Source organism: Cebidichthys violaceus, unplaced genomic scaffold (genome assembly GCF_023349555.1).
Source record: "Cebidichthys violaceus isolate CVI_PGR_0920_01 unplaced genomic scaffold, fCebVio1.0.p SCAF_265, whole genome shotgun sequence".
NCBI lineage: Eukaryota > Metazoa > Chordata > Actinopteri > Perciformes > Stichaeidae > Cebidichthys > Cebidichthys violaceus.
The window spans coordinates 1-20,000 of record NW_027176445.1 but is presented as its reverse complement, the minus strand read 5'-3'; the positions used below and the strand labels follow the sequence as shown (position 1 = coordinate 20,000).

At 45.9% G+C, this 20,000-nt stretch overlaps 3 protein-coding genes across 3 annotated transcripts in view; 1 reads left to right on the top strand and 2 right to left on the bottom strand.

The window, feature by feature from the left end:
- LOC137880063 (trafficking kinesin-binding protein 1-like) overlaps positions 1 to 720 on the bottom strand; it is a 12,958-nt gene extending 12,238 nt beyond the window's left edge. The window contains exon 1 of the mRNA XM_068721146.1: positions 565 to 720. The gene's annotated coding sequence lies outside the window, so the exon portion shown is untranslated. The remainder of the gene's footprint in view (positions 1 to 564) is intronic.
- Positions 721 to 6,204: 5,484 nt separating this feature from the next.
- On the top strand, positions 6,205 to 12,214 carry si:dkey-166k12.1 (solute carrier family 22 member 13). Its single transcript, XM_068721144.1, has 10 exons — positions 6,205 to 6,951; positions 7,313 to 7,416; positions 8,286 to 8,440; positions 8,713 to 8,881; positions 9,059 to 9,173; positions 9,460 to 9,566; positions 9,669 to 9,880; positions 9,978 to 10,086; positions 10,178 to 10,390; positions 10,500 to 12,214. The coding sequence occupies exons 1-10, from the start codon at positions 6,613 to 6,615 to the stop codon at positions 10,603 to 10,605; spliced, it is 1,629 nt and encodes a 542-aa protein (XP_068577245.1). The 5' UTR covers positions 6,205 to 6,612; the 3' UTR covers positions 10,606 to 12,214.
- Positions 12,215 to 12,228: 14 nt separating this feature from the next.
- On the bottom strand, positions 12,229 to 18,251 carry zgc:110239 (uncharacterized protein LOC550326 homolog). The gene is made up of 11 exons (XM_068721143.1): positions 18,095 to 18,251; positions 17,285 to 17,353; positions 17,097 to 17,189; positions 16,344 to 16,516; positions 15,165 to 15,426; positions 14,887 to 15,082; positions 14,572 to 14,765; positions 14,395 to 14,486; positions 13,339 to 13,500; positions 12,861 to 13,050; positions 12,229 to 12,768 (listed from the first exon to the last, which is right to left on the bottom strand). Exons 1-11 carry the CDS (start codon positions 18,135 to 18,137, stop codon positions 12,581 to 12,583), a joined length of 1,662 nt encoding a protein of 553 aa, XP_068577244.1. The 5' UTR covers positions 18,138 to 18,251; the 3' UTR covers positions 12,229 to 12,580.
- Positions 18,252 to 20,000: the final 1,749 nt, after the last annotated feature.

Below are 20,000 nucleotides of genomic sequence, written 5' to 3'. Positions count from 1 at the left end.
CTGTGTTTCACCACTTCACCTCTCTGACACTTTGAGTTACTTTGCAGATTACGTTCGTACAAACGCTTTTAGCACCTCATAATTACGTATTGAGCTGCACTCAAACCAGCTGCAACACATTAATGATCCAGTGTTAAACAGCCAACAGTGGACACTCACAGGGGGCATTTTTCTGCTTAACAAGTGTTTTAAATACATCAATTGAGGTAATAAAAAGAACAACAAAGAGATGAATTTCAACTAAATTCTAAAGAAGTGCTGCATTTGTGTTTTTTTTCCCAGAAGGAACAGCAAGATTCAGAATGTCACGTGTAAACTCTGGAGCTATATTTGGAGATGTTGCTGTTTTCGGTTCAGTCGAAGATGCAATCCTTTTATGTTTGAGGTTAAACTCTTTTACAACTCACTGGATTCTCCGTAATACAAACTGAAATCAAGTATGACACGCACACACACGCACACACACACACACACACGCACACACACACACACACACACACACACACACACACACACACACACACACACACACACACACACACACACACACACACACACACATACCCGTGATGGTCTCGGCGTCCCTGCAGTCGGGCGGCGGCGCCGGGTGTGTGTCAAGCTGGCTGGGGTCGCCCTCGCTCACATACTGCTCCTCGTTGGCGTGGAGGTCGGGATCCGGGTCCGGGTCCAGGTCTGGGGCCGGGGCCGGGGAGGGGGCCGGGGAGGCCAGCTTGGCTCACCTCTCACTGGTGGAGAGAAACAGGGGCCATGGGCCTCTGGAGCTGGTAGCTCCACTGGGTCAGCAGATCCACCTCGCCAGACGGGGGAGACGGCAGCTACAGCGACCCGGAGAGGAGAGATGGGGGGGGGGGGGGGAGTCCACACTCAATCAATTAGCCTCTCTCTCTCTCTCTCTCTCTCTCTCTCTCTCTTCCCCTGACTGAGTCTTTAACTTCCAGTGCTGAGTCGGCACTGTGCTGCCTGCCAGCAGGCGGAATAAATCACAGCCTATGCACTGCAGACACCACTCTTCATTTATCGGGAAATGAAAGAAGGCGCGTGGGGGGGTTAAGAGCAGCTCTTGATAACACCCGATATATGAAATCGTGAAAGAGTACTTTAAGTGATCCGTGAACGGGAAATTCTCCCCGAGTGGTTGTTCCGACAGGCAGGTAAAACCACAGAGCAGCGGCTCTCGAGACATTAACTTATACGTCTTAATAAGGTTCAAAATGATTGGTTCATTTCTGTTGACATATTTGAGTCAAAGGATTTTACTGGGGGGACTTTGGACATCTCTTTTTATGACTCCATAAATCAGAAAATACTGTCAACAGCCATAGAATAGCTTGATCAAATGTCAGGCTATGAATGATAAAAACCTTTGGAATTCTTCTTCTGAAATTGTATGTTTAAATATGCAAATGAGTGATTGTCTAATGGTAACTTTTGTAGGATTTAGGATAAATCTACAGACGGAGACAGAACACAAATATCAAATAAACACTGAAGTGTGTATTTTGGATGCTTTCTTTCCTCGTTTCCTTTCCTAGGCTGAAAGACCGTGGCTAAGTGGAGAGCAGGGACGCCTTTCAATCAGAGGGGTCGGCGGCTCGATCTCCTGCTCCACTAGCCACTGTGTTCTTGAGCAAGACACTTAACCCCAAAATTGTGCCTACAGCGTGTAGATAGATAAAAAGCATCTGTGGATAAAAGCGTCTGCTATATAACTGTAATGTAAGAAGAAGTTATGGAAGCAAAATAACCCCAAATCTTAAAATACAGCAGTGCATGAAAAACAACATCTCTTGTTTTTAAGAGACAAACTCTTGAACCACGAGCCTGATCTCCCATGTGACCCAGCGAGGCCCCCTCCCCACGCAGCACAGACCACTGAAGGAGACCCCCGGTAAGAGTTTGATCCTGATCCCCCTGTACCTGAGCAGTGCTCGTGCATAAGCGACCTTGCAGCTCTCCGTCTCTACTCTGCAGGGCTCACTGCAGATGCGCAGCAGGCTACACGGTCGGATAAACGCACCACAGATGTGGTTCACGAAATCCACCCGAGTGTCAGATCAAACCGCTAGCGATGGAGACTATGAATAGACACGGAGAACAGGTTGTCTCCGCCTGTTAGAAGATAAAAGACGGCTGCTGATAGGGACGAGCGCATCTGATATAAAAGGCCAACGCATGTGAGGGCTATACTTTTACGCACATGCTCTGTTTCTCCCTGTGTAGCAGCTCTGCAACCTTGGGACGTCTTTCCCATGCGACGGTTGTACTGCTGTATTGTGTTCTCGAGCACGTATGTCAACTTGTAAAAAAAAAACTCCTTATCCTCACGATCTCCAAAAAAAGTACAAGTTATTTAAAAAGATCTCCATGAAGACAAATAAGTGCAATGATTTATAATAATTACTGATCTGTAGTTGGGAATCTGACAGTTAGGAGAAAGAAAATAAGGGTGATAGTTCATTTAAATAATCCAAAAATCAAAAGCAGTTACATTAACATGACTACTATGACTGTCCTGCAGTGAATGCTGCTGCTGATCACGATCATGCTGCTGGCCGTATCCCCGGTAAATAGGCCAGGGTTCATTCACGCATGTGGCACAAACGCCGCTATTTGAATGCCGTCTGTCTGAGGGTGTGGCTTCACCGACATCAGAAGGTCGCGTCATCGGATGCGGCTCTGTGTTTTCATAATTCGCGTCTCTAACAGTAACACGATAAGTGTGGCAGAACACGATCAGCTGACCTTACGATGCATGACATCGCCTTTTAAGAGCATCGCGGCACGGCGCGCTATATACTCACAGTCAGTGCGGTGACGCGCGTTCTTTGGTAGAAAATCCCCCCCCCCCCAAAAAAAAGGGGACTCTGGTGCAGTTGAGGAATCCTTCAGGGAGGAGAGATCGGCGGATATTGATGATTGTCCCCTTTTTGGATGAGCAGGTAGAAAACGGTCCCTGTCAGACAGTCTGTGTGCAGGCCCGGGGAGGGGAGGGGAGGGGGGGGTCGCTGCGCTATTTCTAGGGACTCTCTCCACAGCTCTGGATGATCAAGGTGACCTTATGTTGGTTTCCAAAGTCGCTCTTGACCCGGTCCAGTCTTCCTTCCCCTCAGCCATCTCCCTCTGTCTCTCTCTCTCTCTCTCTCTCTCTCTCTCTCTCTCTCCCTCTGTCTCTCTCGCTCTCTTTCCTCACCACTGTGAAGCCAACCAGGAGGAGATAAACACGACTTCTGGTCACCCCCTTCACAATAAAATCAGTGAAAGGATCGGTGAAAGGATTTTAACCCCTTAAAACAAGGTGAAAATGTGTCTTGAGTGATCCGAACTAAATTAAAGATATACATATATTTTTTTGGAAAAGCTCATATTCATAGCATGTATTTCCAATGTGTACATACTTTTATGGAGGTCACAGTGTCATATCAAGCAACCACAACCGAGGAAAAGGAGCTCCAATGTCCAGAATAAAATGTGATAAAAAATAATAATACAATTGTATTTATATATTATAGGTCAAAGTGCTTTACAACAAGGTGAAGAAACAACAGAATGAATAAAACGTGCAAAAACTGCATAAACCAATAAGCCTCAGGCAGGAAATGTAGTGTTCTTATCTATAACGTGCAATAATCTGCTATAGAGCGATTCACATGCTCAGATGTCATGAACGCCACAAGATGTATTTAGTCTTTTTTTGTTCATTTCGGGGAATTTAAAAAGAGACTTTTGTGCTTTTATTTTTAAAGGGAACGATTTGTTTCCGCTTTTGCTTCCTGGTGAACTCCATCTGACTTGACGGTTTATCTGCCCGCTGCCGTCCAGACACCCAAAACCAGCACCCAGCCCGGTCTGAATCGAGCGTCGGTGACGTCACGAGCACCCACAACCGGAAGGGGACACGCTTCCGTTTTTATAACGCACATGTAAAAGTAGGAAGCCCACGTCCGGGTCATCACAATAATACATTACATTGTGTTTTAATAGTTCACAGTTTTTACTCGTTTAATTCAGGCCTGAATACATTATATCAACACAGACATTATTCCCCAGAAAAGTGGATTATTAATGCAGGAAAAAAACATTCTTCCATCCACATACTATATGAACATTTTCATTTTTTACGGACTTAAAGGTTAAACTAATTCCAATGAATCTGCTGCAGTGATTTCCTCCCACTTGACCAGCGAACCTGAAAAGAGAGAGAGGATCCATTGTTCTCCAGAGAGTAACAGAATAACGTGGCTGAGGCATAACAGCTCTCCTTTTCCAGCTGAAGCTGTTCACGGTCAGATCATTTTTAATATTTAGTGCTTTCATCTCTGACATATAACCTCTGTCATGACACCAACATTACGTTGGTGTTTGCCAGGCTTCCCTCTCCCGCTTGCAGGGCGTCTTTTAACGGTAACAAGCAGACAAACTGGCCTCCCTTCAGCGGCTCTCTTTTAGAATTGATTCTAATTCTCTACACCAATCATCACATGGGCTATAGTTCTAACAACCTCTATCTCTGCTCTTTTTTTAAAACCGTACGTCCCACCCAGCACAGGGGTCACGTGCCTTTACGACTGCAGCCCTCAAAACTCCCAAAGCTGCCCGTGAGGCACATTGTCTGTTTTTAAATCCCGTCTTAAAACACGTTTTTATGTCTCTGGCTTTGCCTATGATTCTATATTCTTATATATTGTCCTTTTAATGTCGTTTGTGTTCTATTGTGTTGTTTTTATTATTATTTTGATTGTATACCTCATTTCCGTCGACTGATGTTATCTTTAAATGCGCTTTAGAAATAAATCTGGGAGTCAGTCGCACTACTCTGGACCTGACAATGTTGTAACCGACTGCATTATTTATTTGCAAAGTGTAATGTAAAGTGTAACATAAAATAAAACACGATGGTTCTGCTCAGTGAGATTACTCAGATGATTACTGGCTTCATTATGTCTTGATAGATATTTATTTATGATCTGTGCTTGATGTTTACTGGGATCAGTGGTTTTACTGGTTCAGACCTGAGCTCTGTGCTACTTTATACACAACTCTATGCATTATGGTGATATCGGGTGACATCATCTAACCTTTTAGCAACACAGTGTTGTCAGCGTTTCTATTGGCCTGTAATAATCAATAATCAAGTAGAAGTATAGTGTACCAAGTCTGTTCCGTGTGTTACATAATTGCGCATCGATAGTTTATGCACTCAGAAAATCATATAGGCCTACTGAATTAGTAATAGTTATCATATTACTATGTTTTCCTTTTTTATAATAAGTCAGACTCACCTCTATTAGCCAAGTATCTGTGTATAAACATAATATATATATATATATATATATATATATATAAATATAAAGCACTAATGACCAGGAATACAACTAAAATAAACAAGTATACAAGTCAAGTGGTCTGTAAGTTGTCAACAATACGAAGAAATGAATGCAGAATGAATGGACTGGCTGATACAGTAAATACATATAAAGCTGTAAATAATAACTTTAAATATTACATTTGAGGTATTGATGTATTGTCAGTTCAAGTACATTTTATTCATATAGCCCCAAACTAGAAATAAACTGCATTTGGATTTGAAAGCAGCAGCCTGACCGCCATGATTGTAAACCATACCAACGTTTGACTGTTAAGCAGGAACAGAGACTTATTATATCAAAGATCACAAACACGCTGATCCGTCATCAGCGATAGCAGACAGACTGAGGTCGGATGGAGGAGTCTCGCTGTAATTCAATCTTTCAACAGCAGGTGGCAGCAGATAGCCTCTGAGGACATCGACGCACACTGTTTTCTCGCACATTTATAGCAGAGCTGTATCGTGTGTGTGTGTGTGTGTGTGTGTGTGTGTGTGTGTGTGTGTGTGTGTGTGTGTGTGTGCGTGTGTGTGTGTGTTGTGTACACCACAAAAAAACAAAGAAAACACGTTATAAAAGATGCATTGTCCTATAGGATCACAGCGCGTCAGCGGTGGGTTGTGCGTCTGGCATTGGAGCGTCTTTTTATGGGATTCAGTAACGCGGCTATAGCCCTGCCCTATAAGTAACACATGCATCACTCCGTGCGCGCTCCCAGCTGCCATTAATGTCTGTGGGGTTTCTCCAGATTTTGCGCCGTGTGGAAAAACAGCAGGAGCATCAAAACAACAGCGGACATGCATTGCATCCACCAGATGTTTTATTTTTTTTTTTCACTTTCTAACATTCCAAACATCACACGAGGACAGCATTTTGCATAGTTCTTCAGGCATCAAGCTGATGCAGTTTATTTGACCGGTTTCCACATTTTTGTATGGGACTCATCATGTAAGAAAAGTGATGGACCTGTGTGCGCGTGAATACGGATGCAGCTGCTTGCGTTAAGGAGGGGAGTGTCGACGGGAAGTTGATGTCTGTTCGTTGTTTCTTTTTATGTTGGAGGCTGCTAACGATGGGTCATGCACGCGGGAATTGATGCACCTTGTTTACCTCCTGAACAACAGTCCGCCCCTCTGATTAACTGTCTGCTGGGTGTTTTACATCCAGCCTGGAAACAAATCTCCGATATTGACCTATATCCCCCCCCCAAAAAAAATAAAAAAATAAAATGAATTTCGACCAGATTCTCTCTGCCATCGGAGGCTTCGGCAAGTTTCAGAAAATGCTGTACGTATGGATTTGTTTACCCCAGATCCTGCTCGCCTTCCACATGATGGTGAGCATCTTCACCGGATCCACGCCGCCCCACCACTGCCGGGAGGGCTCCGTCTCGGTTGGCGGGAATCGGTCCTCTCTCCCCGGCACACTCGGGCTGAACTTCAGCCTCTCGGATTCCTCCTGCTTCTCTTCTGACGGTCAACTGCAGGGGAACCGGACTGAGCGCGTGCCGTGTGGCCACGGGTGGGTGTACAGCGAGGACACCTTCCAGAGCACCACAGTCACCGAGGTACAGTAGGATGCTGATGTGCACATTAATTAAGAGTCATCCCCAAATTCATGCTCGTGCACGGTGGAATCGGGCTGGCTGTTTACAGGACAGAAATGACAATGGTGTTGATTTTCTCTGCTAACTTTCTTGCAAGATAACAAACAAGCGTGTCCCCCAGAACTGTCGAACTACATCTTTTAAAGCCACGTTTTGACGCAGGGGCCCCTCAGCATTAAGCAGGACCCGCCTTGAGGCCCTCATCACGTCTGTTAACATTGTGCTCCACAGTGCTGCACGTTCTCATTTCGGCAAAAAAAAGTCTATAAATGGAAAAAATAAAAGCTTCTTTTGTTGTTTTTATTCGTCTCCGTTCTACCAGTGGGACCTGGTGTGTGACAAAGCTGGACTGAACAGTCTCGGTTCGTCTGTCTACATGCTCGGCCTGCTGGTGGGATCGGTGCTGTTCGGGGCCATGGCCGACAGGTAGGCTTGGCTTTCAGCCTCCGACTCTGTATACAGATGCAACATGCAGCCAGATCACATGTCAAGTCTTTGGCATATGTGGTTTGACTGTGGTCACTTAAGTTCTCTCTCTCTCTCTCTCTCTCTCTCTCTCTCTCTTTCTCTCTCTCTGTCTCTCTCTGTCTCTGTCTGTGTCTCTCTCTCTCTCTCTCTCTTTCTCTCTCTCCCCGTCTCTCTCTCTCTCTCTCTCCCCGTCTCTCTCTCTCTCTCTCTCTCTCCCCGTCTCTCTCTCTCTCTCCCCGTCTCTCTCTCTCCTCGTCTCTCTCTCTCTCTCCTCGTCTCTCTCTCTCCCCGTCTCTCTCGCTCTCTCCTCGTCTCTCTCTCTCTCCCCGTCTCTCTTTCTCTCTCTCCCCGTCTCTCTCCCCGTCTCTCTCTCTCTCTCCCCGTCTCTCTCCCCGTCTCTCTCTCTCTCTCCCCGTCTCTCTCTCTCTCTCTCCTCGTCTCTCTCTCTCTCTCTCTCTCTCCCCGTCTCTCTTTCTCTCTCTCCCCGTCTCTCTCCCCGTCTCTCTCTCTCTCTCCCCGTCTCTCTCTCTCTCTCTCCTCGTCTCTCTCTCTCTCCCCGTCTCTCTTTCTCTCTCTCCCCGTCTCTCTTTCTCTCTCTCCCCGTCTCTCTCTCTCTCTCTCCTCGTCTCTCTCTCTCTCCCCGTCTCTCTTTCTCTCTCTCCCCGTCTCTCTTTCTCTCTCTCCCCGTCTCTCTCCCCGTCTCTCTCTCTCTCCCCGTCTCTCTCTCTCTGTCTCTCTCTGTCTCTGTCTGTCTCTGTCTGTGTGTCTCTCTCTCTCTCTCTCTCTCTCTGTCTCTCTCTCTCTCTCTCTCTTTCTCTCTCTCTCAGGTACGGCCGGCGTTTCGTCCTGCTGCTGTCCATCGCTCTTCAGACCGTGTTTGGAGTCGCTGTGGCCTTCTCACCCAACTTCCCCGTCTACGTGATTCTTCGCTTTGTAGTTGGCGCCACGATCTCTGGAGTCATCGTCAATGCCTTTGTCCTTGGTAACTAACAAAGCACAGGTTCACAGAGAGGACAAGCGGTGGATGGTCATCTCATTTGTCACACCTGCAGTGATTCGTACTTTTAAGTGTTATAATGGCTCATGCTTTCTTTTGCTATTTTTGCCCAAACCCCACAACACAAACCCTCGCCACTCCTTCCACCACCTCAGTTTAGCCCACTCCCCGTGATTCCTCTCCTCTCCTCTCCTCTCCTCTCCTTTCCTCTCCTCTCCTTCCAAACCCTGCACTGTATTTTGTTTTATTTTTCAAAGGCACCGAGTGGACGTGCACCAAGAGGCGCATGCTCGCCGGTATCATCACCGACTACGCCTTTGGCCTGGGCTACATGCTGCTTGCGGGTGTAGCATACTTGATACGAGACTGGAGGAAGTTGCAGTTAGCCATATCAGCCCCAGGATTCCTGCTCATCTTCTATATATGGTGAGCGAAGAGCATTCGGACGTCAGATCCGTCTGTGTATTATTCGCACGAATGCCCTCTTTGTGATCCACATTTCCTCCTCTGCCCTTATATCTGAGACTTTCTCCCCCATGTCTGCTCCTTCTCCTCTCCCTTCTCTCCCTCCTCTCCCTTCTCTCCCTCTCTATCTCCTACCAGGGTTCTTCCTCAGTCTGCCAGATGGTTGTTGGCCAACGACAGAAGGGAGGAAGCCATCGCACTCCTCCGCAAGGCGGCACTCGTTAACGGACGCGTCTTACCTCCTGCTGTACAAGTGTGTGTCTCTCTGCATCCATACTCTCTCAGGCTATCTAAGCTGTTCACTATTTTATTTTATTTTGTATCTCTGCTGCATGCAGTATGACCTGTAAAGACCCATAAAAAATACCCAAAACCAACCATGCACAGTCCATTTTTCAATATGCTCCTCAACCCCAAGTCCATTTTTTTTCTCATTGCAGCTGTAACATTTCTTTCATTGGGTTTGTCAATAAATAAGAAACAGTGTTGAATATTACCAGCCTTTATCTTTTAAAAGGTGTTGGTTTACGTGTGTCCAGGTTGAAAAGTGTCCGATTTTAGGTGGAGGGAAACGGAGTCATTCAGCGGTGGATCTTGTACGAACACCTCAGATGAGAAAGAGGGCTATCATCTTGTTCTACATCTGGTAAATGTTGTGTGTGTAGTGTGCATGCATGCATACTTGTGTCTATATACAAATCAAATCAAATTCTAAATCCCGTTTACCATCTTTTCGTCTGCCCCCCAGGTTTGTGAATGTCCTGGTGTATTACGGCCTCTCTCTGGGCGTGTCCAGGTTGGGGACGAACCTCTACCTGACCCAGTTTGTGTTCGGGTTGGTTGAGGTCCCGGCTCGTTCTCTCGTCCTGCTCGTCTTGCCGCGCAGTCGCCGGCTCTCCCAAAGCGGGTTTCTGGCGGTCGGAGGGCTCGCCTGTCTGCTCATGCTCGTTGTCCCCGCAGGTAGGCTGGACGCCGTGCGTCTGTTTGTGTTCTGACGGGACCGTTAACGTTCTTGCATTTTGGTCTCTTTGATAACTTCCCTCCCTCCGGTCTGTAGATCATCCCAACATCCTGACTGGTCTGGCTATGGTTGGGAAGTTTGGCATAACAGCTTCCTTTACTGTGATCTACGTGTACACCGCTGAGATATTCCCCACCGTGCTCCGGTACATCTATCTGTGTTTTTATTACTTCAGTACACACATGATCACAAAGTCTCTGTGGGTAATACCTACCACTTCCCTTGTGTGCCTACAGGCAAACGGGAATAGGCGTATCCTGTATGTTTGCGAGGGTGGGCGGTGTGTTGGCTCCCGCTATAAACGTACTCCACGACCACAGCCCCGCCGCTCCTCTGGTCATCTTCGGGGCGTCCCCGCTGCTGGGTGCCGTCCTGGCCCTGGCACTGCCCGAAACCGCCGACAGACCTCTTCCTGACACAGTGGAGGACGCAGAGAACTGGGACGCGAGGTACTAGAACCTGACCTTGCAGCTCGGCCTCCATGACCCTGAGCAGGATATACGTATCTCAGCGTTCCCACGTAAAGACGTCTGCAAAAAGCTCCCTTGTCTCCCGCAGGTCGCCTCTCAACAAGGAGAACCCTGAGATGTCGTCTGAGGATATGAGCCAATCGGCAAGCAGCACGGAGGAGCAAGAGCTGCGACGTCTAGCGGGCCAGGCCTAACTGTGTGAAAAGGGCTGCACACACACTCCATTGTTCACATATCGTACAGCCTAAAATGAGTTACCAGATATAGTTCTTAAAGGTGCTACAGTCAGAGCATTAATATCACAGCAAACAACCTTTACCTATGTAAAGATATGGTGGAGTAATATCTAGCTGAGCAAAGAATGAAGTTGCTCACCCTCTGTGTGTTATAATCAGAGTATAGGGTATGGAAGCCCGTTTCCGCCATTAAAAAAAAAAAAGTCACTTTAAAAATAAAAAAAAATAAAAAATTTTGGGGTACTTTTTTCCGCCATAAAAACGGCACTTTAAAAAAAAAAAAAAAAACATTTTTTGGGGTACTTTTTTTCCGCCAAACCCCCCCCCCAAGACTTTTGGTGCATCCATCTGTAACTGTAACACTGACCAGATTTTTTTTTTTTTTGTCGGAAAAAAGTAACACCCCCCCCCCAAAAAAAAGCCTATTTTATTTTATTTTTTATTTTTTTTAAGTGACTTTTTTATTTATTTTTATGGCGGAAACGGGCTTCCATACATCAACCACTTAGTTACATTATATTGTAGAGAAGACGGACACCTCCACTGATCATACACACCACTCAGGAACTCTCTCTAGATTGATAAATAGCGCTACAGCTGAGAGGACAAATACATATTTTGGATTTTTGGGGGTGAACTATCCCTTTAACATAATCATCCTCTGTGCAATTACATGTCAGCGTCCGATTAAGAGCTCTATGCAAGAAAGCCAAACACTTTTCACCCACCAAACTAGCATGCAGGCGCACAAAGCAGGCATTCATAGGTGCTGCCGAAGCAAATCAACAGCCTACTGTTTCAGCAGACGCAGGTAAACACACAGGAATCGTCGTCCTGCACCTCTATTCCAATGTGGTTTGGTATATTTTACAAAGAACAAATAGTTCCCCTTAAGACTTTGCAGATACACAGATTGCATATTTGTACATATTTATAAAATCTAGAAGGCATCAGCTCAGAGCTCAACTCTCTAAACCTTCTGCTGATGTAAAGAATCCGGACACGTCAAAGCAGCTATGATCAGGACTTCATACATTTTACATTTCTACATTTAATAAAAAGCACATGTGTAACAGTTATGTATAAAAGTGTTTGTTGCATCTTCATGCTGTATTGAACAAGCCACTGCCTTGTTTTCTATTGTCAGGTGAGATATCGCATGCACTAGTTACCTTTATGGCGCCGAATGTAGCCTTTTGTTAGAATAATGTAGCTCTTTTTGTAGTTTTTCTTTATGGATATTATGGGATGCAACTGATCCGCATGTGAAGAAATATTTGATTTCGGCATGGTTTCTAGAAGTCCCTCCCCTTTTTAATATATTGAATTATACTCTGAACTATGATGACTCGGATCTGTGAAGTACTTTTTACTTTTACGTTAAATGTTAAAGGGCTTTTATTGTAAGTATAAACTTGTGATACATAAGCATGGATCAGAAGCACAGGTCATGTAATGTGCGATTGTTACTCAGGCAAAAGGAACTTTATTCTTTAAAATCGATGATTCATATAGAAAATGATATTTGAGAGCAGTGTGCTCTGAATGCATAAAATCATAAAAACATGCCAGCAGACAGAAAACTTTCCTCTTTTTTTTTTTATTGCATTGATTCCATTCCAGTGCATTTGAATGCAATACATTACAAAGTATAAGACAAAAGTGGAAATATGTCACAAAATGTACCTTGTGCAACTGAAATGAAGGCACCGTAGATATTTGCCACCAGCAATAAACTTGTCAAAAATCACGTTTGATAAAGCAGACTTGTTCTGATTGCAGCATCTTAATTTACTCCGACAGCAACATTTAACACATCATCAACACCGAGCGGCACGGTTCGACGTGACATCCACACCCTCGGCACATCGGCGTCGTTCACCCTCAGGCACTCGCACGGTGGCGTCAACATTTACTTCTGCAGAGAGGAGATCTACGCCAGCGTGACGTACGTCGCGTCAGTGGCGACGCCACAGTTGTTGTCCTTCATCGACATGAGGACGTAGCCGTCATTGCCCCAGTAGGTGGACCACGAGTTCTTCACCAACCAGTACGGCTCCCCGCCGAGCGTGCCGTATCCCACCGCGAGCACGGCGTGATCCAGGTCTTCGACGGCGCTGCCTGGAGAAGAAACGAGAAGCACGCAGAGTTCAGGGAGCGAGAAAGAACCGAGCCGCTGTGAAGAGCGGGAGCGGGAGAAGAGGCGAACTCACCGCAAGCCGGTTCGTAGTAGACGCCGTGGCTGTAGAACACGAAGGAGCGGTGAGACGCGTCGATGCTGACGGCCGTCGGCCCGTTTTTGAAGAGCGCCAGCTTGAGGGCCTCCGCGTCTCCTGACGTCACGTTGGTGTAGCTCTGGATCTGCGCAGTGAGCTGGGATGTGTTCATGTGGCAAAATCCATTCTGCTCAGAGAGAGGGAGGCAGAAGGTTAACGCCGAAACCCCCCCCCCCCCCCCGTAGTGCAGAAAGGACTGGAAACCATCTTTCTCTTGAAGGAACGTAATCATGGAAATAGTCACATAGGAAGTTGTAACTGTAGTAGTCCCTCAAAAATAAATCCAGTAAGGCACCGGTTACTTGTTGAACTTGTTAAATTGGGTGCACATTTTACGGTCCCTATTTTTTATGTTACAAGATGGCAACCCTCTCTGTCGAGCCCTGGCGTTACGGGTTTCGTACGCCTCTCTCACCATTCCCATATAGGCTCCGTAGGTTTCTGTCGTGGCGATGCCTCCGTGTTTCATGATCCACTCGTATCCTCTCCACTCCTCGCCTCCATCACAGCCGTTATTGCCGAATCCCCAGGAACAGTCGACAAGCATCTGCTGAGACAGAACCTGCAGGGAGCCCGACTGAAAGACAAGAGCCCCCCCCCCAAAAAAAAAACACAACAACATGATCACACACAGATTACAAATTCTCTAAAGTACAATACACGTGCAGAAACACGTAGATGGTTTGGGACTGAATTTTTACACCAGCTGTTGTCTGCGGGTTGCTGGGCAGACGCTGTGAGATCACGGAAAAGCATATTTTTTTGCCCGCCCCCCCCCCCCCCCCCCCCCCCCCCCCCCCCCCCCCCCCCCCCCCCCCCCCCCCCCCCCCCCCCCCCGGGGAAGCGGCTCTGTATATGAACCAATCAAAACAGCTGCAGGCCAGATGCAAAGGACAAAAAAAATCGAGAGTGAGTGAGAGAGTCAAAGAAGTTGGTAACTTCGGTGGGGGGGGGGGGGGGGGGTGCCATCGCATCCCATAATAAACCATGCGATGTTTGGATGAAGTTGCTCGGCGACGCGAGTGAAGGAATGCCTTTGAGCATCGGGGCAGGCCGAAGCTTACACTCAGTTCAATTTCTACACACACACACACACACACACACACACACACACACACTGTCAAGTCTGTCCAACGTGAGTGAGAGTGAGCCCCCCCCCCCCCCCCTTAGAGGACTTCTTTTCACTCACTGTGAGGCTTAATGTTGACAAAAGAGCTGCATCTCAAACACGGAGCATCCGATGCTGATTTGTGCAAAAAATTGTTGCCACTAAGATGACAAAAAAAAATTATAACATCCTCGGTCCATCTTTAAAGAAATGTCTACAGTATTTATATTTTCAATCTAGCAAAACATGACCTGATGAGCCGCCACAACCGTGGCTTCAAAGAGCGTAAGGAAGGGGCCCCCGTCAGTCACAAACACTGGAATGTGGCCAGTGACTGTGGAGAAAAAAAAAAATCGTTTTCACCTTTAGGAAGAGAGCGCCCTCTACTGCTCCAGTGGTGGCAAAGCTCCAGCAGGAGCCGCAGATGGCCTGGTCCTTCACCGGGGTCACGGCACCTGCGAGAGCAGAGTCGAGTTCAACGCGAGGAACGTCCGGCCAGGAAGATGCATCTTTTTAAATTATTTTATCGCACATACGTACCGTAAAGCCTCCAGTCAAGTGACTCGGGCACTTTCACGCCTTCGTAACTCTTTGAGGGGAAAGGGAGCCCTCTGTTTGGGGTCTTTCCTCGCTTCCTCCCCCTCATGGTGGCCAGCTCCGACATGGTCCGATCCGACAGCGAGTTCAGAGCCAGAGAGAAGGGCAGCCCGGCTCTGTTCTTGGAGTGGACGTACCTACAGCGACAAGGAAACCAGCCGTCAGATAAAGATCTACGCTGAACTGCTGTAAACGCCGACGTCCTTTAAGAGAAGCGCCGCAGAAGCACAACTCGTCGGTATTTGATGCTCCTCTCACCGGAGGTTGTGAACAAAAGCGTGTCCTCTTTTCTCATGCTCTCTTTCGTCGCCGTACCGCCGCTGAAACTTGTCCTTGAAATGGTCGAACATGCGCTCCGAGCGGCCGGACGCCGAGGCGTGGACGAGGTCTTTCATCGGATTGGCCAACATGTGGTGCTCCACCCCCGGACCAGGAAACCCACCACAGCTCATCCCTGTAGGAGAAGAAAATATAAAAAGGTTTTTTTTTTTTCTCCTATACCTTTTAGAAACTTTTCTAAAACATCTAAAACAAACCTTCAGGCAGCGAGAAGACTTTGGGGTCCACGCGAGCGCTGAACTCTTTGTAGTCCACCAAGTATTTGTCGTAATGTGAGCCCAGCAGCGTGTTGTAGCCCAACATCTCGTAGTGGAGGGGCGTGGCCGGCTCGTCCTTGCCGCCTGCAGCCCGCTCTGAACGTGTCACCCACAGCGTGTACGTGTTCTTCTTGTAGCCCACAAGGGTCACGTTCTGCCAGAGTTCACACAGGGAGCCTCCAAAGTACTCCATCCTCAGGAACTGTGAGGCGGAGCAACGCGTTGACTCGTGAGCACACAGACAACACACGAGTCAGAGTAAAGGTGAAGCTCGGGTATGACATGTTTATGACAGAGTCTGTGGTGGAAATGTGGCCATAAAATGAGAATAAAAACACACTATAACTCCTCCCCTTTTGCAGGAAGGACAGCACAAATCAGGTGCAATATTCGGATTCTTTTTCAATATCACGCACAGCATTACTTTACATTTTAAGCTTCTATGAGGCACTGATGTTAGTATTACTTCTTTTTCACTTTTTATTTTTACTCTTGTTCTGTTAAATTGTTGTAATTTGTAATTCTTATTCATAGTGCATAGTCTATTTTGCACTGGTGTAAGTATTACTTCTGATACAATCAGTATTTATTACTCTATTTTTGTTTATTTTTACTGTATTGTTCTTATACTTCTTTGTCTCTGGTACAAAAATTTCCTTTGGAATGAATAAAGTTGTATTTTATCTTATACATTATGTGTCCTGTTTTACAAAGGGAGATGCCACCTGTTCTATTTTCATGTAGAATGTTTTATTTTATTATACTATATTTATTTATTTTTCTCTGCATTTGACCACATCCCTGTACCAGGGAGCGGTGGGCTGCCCATGACAGGCGCCCGGGGAGCCGCTAGGAGGAGGGACAGTGTCTTGCTCAAGGACACTTCCGACTCAGAACACGTCTCAGCCAAGGATCGAACCGTCAACCCTCCGGTTCCCAGACAACCTGACTGTGAGTTTGCATTGGTGCAAAAGGCTGTAAGTACATTCCTCAGACCGTCTGCATGTCAGGGACGGTCACACTAGATTTTTTGGTTTGAAATTTAAGACCACAAAAATAAAAAAAAACAGAACTACGAACAGAAATACTTCACAGGGCGCTTTTGTTTTTTTTTCAGACCTGGAAGCCTTGCACGTCGGGCAGCGACGCCTGCGACGTGACCTCTTCCCCCTCGGTGCCGTTGGCCTGGAAACACTTCATCACGTTCTGCGTGGTCTCCGTGGTCTCAGGGGTGATCTTGTAGGAAACGCCCCACGGCTGCTCCGCCCCCAACTGGTAGGTCGACACCTGGCCTGTTGACGATCAACGTGAGAAGTTATGAACGCCACGAGTCCCTTTTAGTCCCAGTGCTGCAACTTCATGAAGCGACATCAGCGTACTTACAGTAGCAGCTGTGCTGCAGACCACAGCTGGCTCTGGTACTTTTGTTAATGAGCATTTGCTTTGGTTATGATGAATACAGTTATGTAAACCGTTACAACAACATGATCTTAAACTAGACACTAGATAACAAGATGTACGTAAATTATAATCTGGGATTACTGCCATTTATTACTGAGAAATAAAAATTTGGACATATTGCTTCCTGAGGATGGTAAACAAACAAAAGACACAGTTTACAAAATCCGTCTTAAACGCCTGATTTAAGAAGTCATGAGTCTGTAACATAAGTTTCCCCCCAAAAATGCTGATTCATTTACATTTTTTTCCACTTCTTGAGTTTGTGTACTCAGTGCTGAGCTTACGTTTCGCTCTGGGGACTTTGGTCTGACACAAGATGTTCTCAGTTTCACATCATTAATCCAGCCATGCAGGGAGAACCTCTACAGAGTCAGGTTTAAGAGAAACGAAGACATTGAAGAGGATTCTCACCGTGGTAGTAGTCTATTCGGCTGGACTGCGCCGCCAGGTCTAACCAGGCCTCGAACGGCTCCTTGATCTCAGCGTAGGGCAGAGAGATCACTCCTGCGATACGAATGGGAAAACAGTCAGGACCAACAAAAAAAACAACAAAAAAAAACAAGAGGTGCTGATGTGTAATCTGATGTTGCACTGCTGACCTTTGACATGGTAGCTGTTCCCAAAATGTGGAGGGGAAGGGATCGCTTTTCCCTCTGTGCTGAACGGTGCTTTACCAAAAAAAAAAAAAAAAACTCTTTTTCAGTATTTGTTGTTGACCTTATTAATTTACTTCTCAATATCACTCAGAAAGAGTCAAAGCGAACAGCTGCAAGTCAGTGTGGTAATATAGTGAATACTTTATTATTCTTGAATTAAATTAACTCCACAGCAGACAATCAACAGAAACCGTTTATGAGACATTTTGTAGGGAAATGTAATATATATATATATATATATATATATATATATATATATATATATATATATATATATATATATACATATATTTGTACAATCGTACTGCCTACAGTTCCTCACATCGTATGTAACTCGGTCACCACTGAAGGAATAACGACGTAATAGAATTAAGGTCATATGACGGAGTTATAGTTTAGTGTGCTGCACGTATACCGAATCAAAGCGCAGTTTATATGGTTTTTTTCCGGCATCATAATCTATATTTTAGGATGCATGTAACTACAACAATAATGAATTTACATATTTTTGCATTGAGTTCTGCAACACACTCTCTTTCTTCACGTACCGGAGACAGAAGACGATACGCTTTCCTTTAATATCTGACTTCATGCAGACTTTAATATTCACCAAATATTCATATTTAGCAACCTGAGCATGCAATTGCTTCGTAATAACACCGTTATGCCGACGTCGGCTGCTCTCGTAGCAGGGTAACGTAGCTCTTAAGTGGAGACACGGTGAGTCCCGTTAATTAAACGGTCGTCTCTTACCCGTGACCGCACACAAGAGAGCCGCTGCGACGCACCAACGCATCGTCTCTACTGCGGGATCGCGAAGACAGGAGACGGAAAACAGCTGGTCAGACTGGAGTCAAACAGGAGAACGTATGACTCCGAACGCTGGTATCATAACAAACAGCGAACTCGGCAGCGATCGACGTCCTCTCTCAACCAATCAGACTGTGGCGTGGCAGAGGGTCGTTCAATCGGAGGCGAGGGGCGGGCTTATCGTGTGGGGCTGTCATGTGATCTGTGTCATATGACTAAATGCAGTTACCCGCAGATGCGTTGCGCAACTCTTAGAGAGGAAATATCCAACGTTTAGTAGCCTACTTTTGAAATGGTCAAAAGTCGCTTTTATTGTTTAGAGTAATGATAAATACATTTGCCACATACGGGACTTTGCTGCCCCCACACACACACACACACACACACACCACACACACACACACACACACACACACACACACATCTTTAGGTCATTGCTGACTGTCTAATTTTAAAGTCGGACATAAATAACTTTTTTGAGCCTCATCATGTGTCAAGTTACTCAAACACATTTCAATAAAAGAGTCTCACGAAGAAACCATAAGCGACTACTAACCAAGAACACACACGTCATAGGAATATGTATTAATACCACTCCTCTACAAAGTATTATTATTATTAAATACACGATTCAATGCAGTCAATTTACTGCTGCAGGGACTGGGGCACACACACACACACACACACACACACACACACACACACACACACACACACACACACACACACACACACACACGTTCAAAGTGGTTATCTTTCATTTTACTTAATGACACTTTTTTTTTGTAGGATTTAAAGGTTTTATTTTGATTATGAACGTGCCATGTTGGTTAGATGGATATTTAAAAAAAAAATGAATTATTTTGCATAATGATTTAGATTTATTCCTGTGAGATCATACCTTGCCACGTCACTCATTGGCTCAGCCCTGCTCCTGCACGTGTGTGTGTATTTAATTAAAGGAGATTGATGACACCTGATGAGACCGGGGAGCAAACCGCGTTTAAAACCACTTACAGCTGTAAGAGTACGCCGCTGAAACAGTAGTAGACGTTTCTGTTATTTTTGATATTCAAGTCGAGATCTTGGTGAAGAAGATACCTTTTGTTGGCCCGTTTATCAAGTCGACAAACTTCACCAGGACTAAGAGGAAACACGCCGTTTGCGTCGGAAAAGAGGGACACGTGGGAGCTGACTCGTGAGTAAATGAATTGCTTCTTCTTCTTCTTACACACAGTCTGTGGTTGCTACGCTATCACTCGAGTAACTTTATCGGATGTTTGATGAACAAACGGGAATCATACCGGTGGTTTTTAAAAAAAAATAAAAAATTGGAAAATGCGTTTTTGAACAGGCTGTGTGTGAATGAATGAGTTTGATCGGCAAAAAGGAAACGCTGAGCTGTATGACACGCAGCAACGGAGCATAAACAATGTCTGCAACACACACACACACACACACACACACACACACACACACACACACACACACACACACACACACACGACTGACAGCCTTGAGACTTCTGCTCAAAGCTCTCCACGGGGGGGGGGGGGGGGGGGGGGGGGGGGGGGGGATCATGCACAAAACCAGTGAATGACATGTAAGCTGTGCTGGTGGAAATGTTGATCATGTCAACAAAGGTCTGGAGACATTTAATGAAAAGCAGTCAATGATGACTGTCAGGAGGGTCATGGGGGACTGGTATGTGAAAGAGAACAAATAAAGGACATCACATGCATATTCAAAGTAGGCTGCATAATACATTATCAAGCAAAGTGTCCTGCACTTTATCCTAATTGCAATGGAATACGCATCTTGTAAAACCTAGAACACTGGGGAAAAAGGG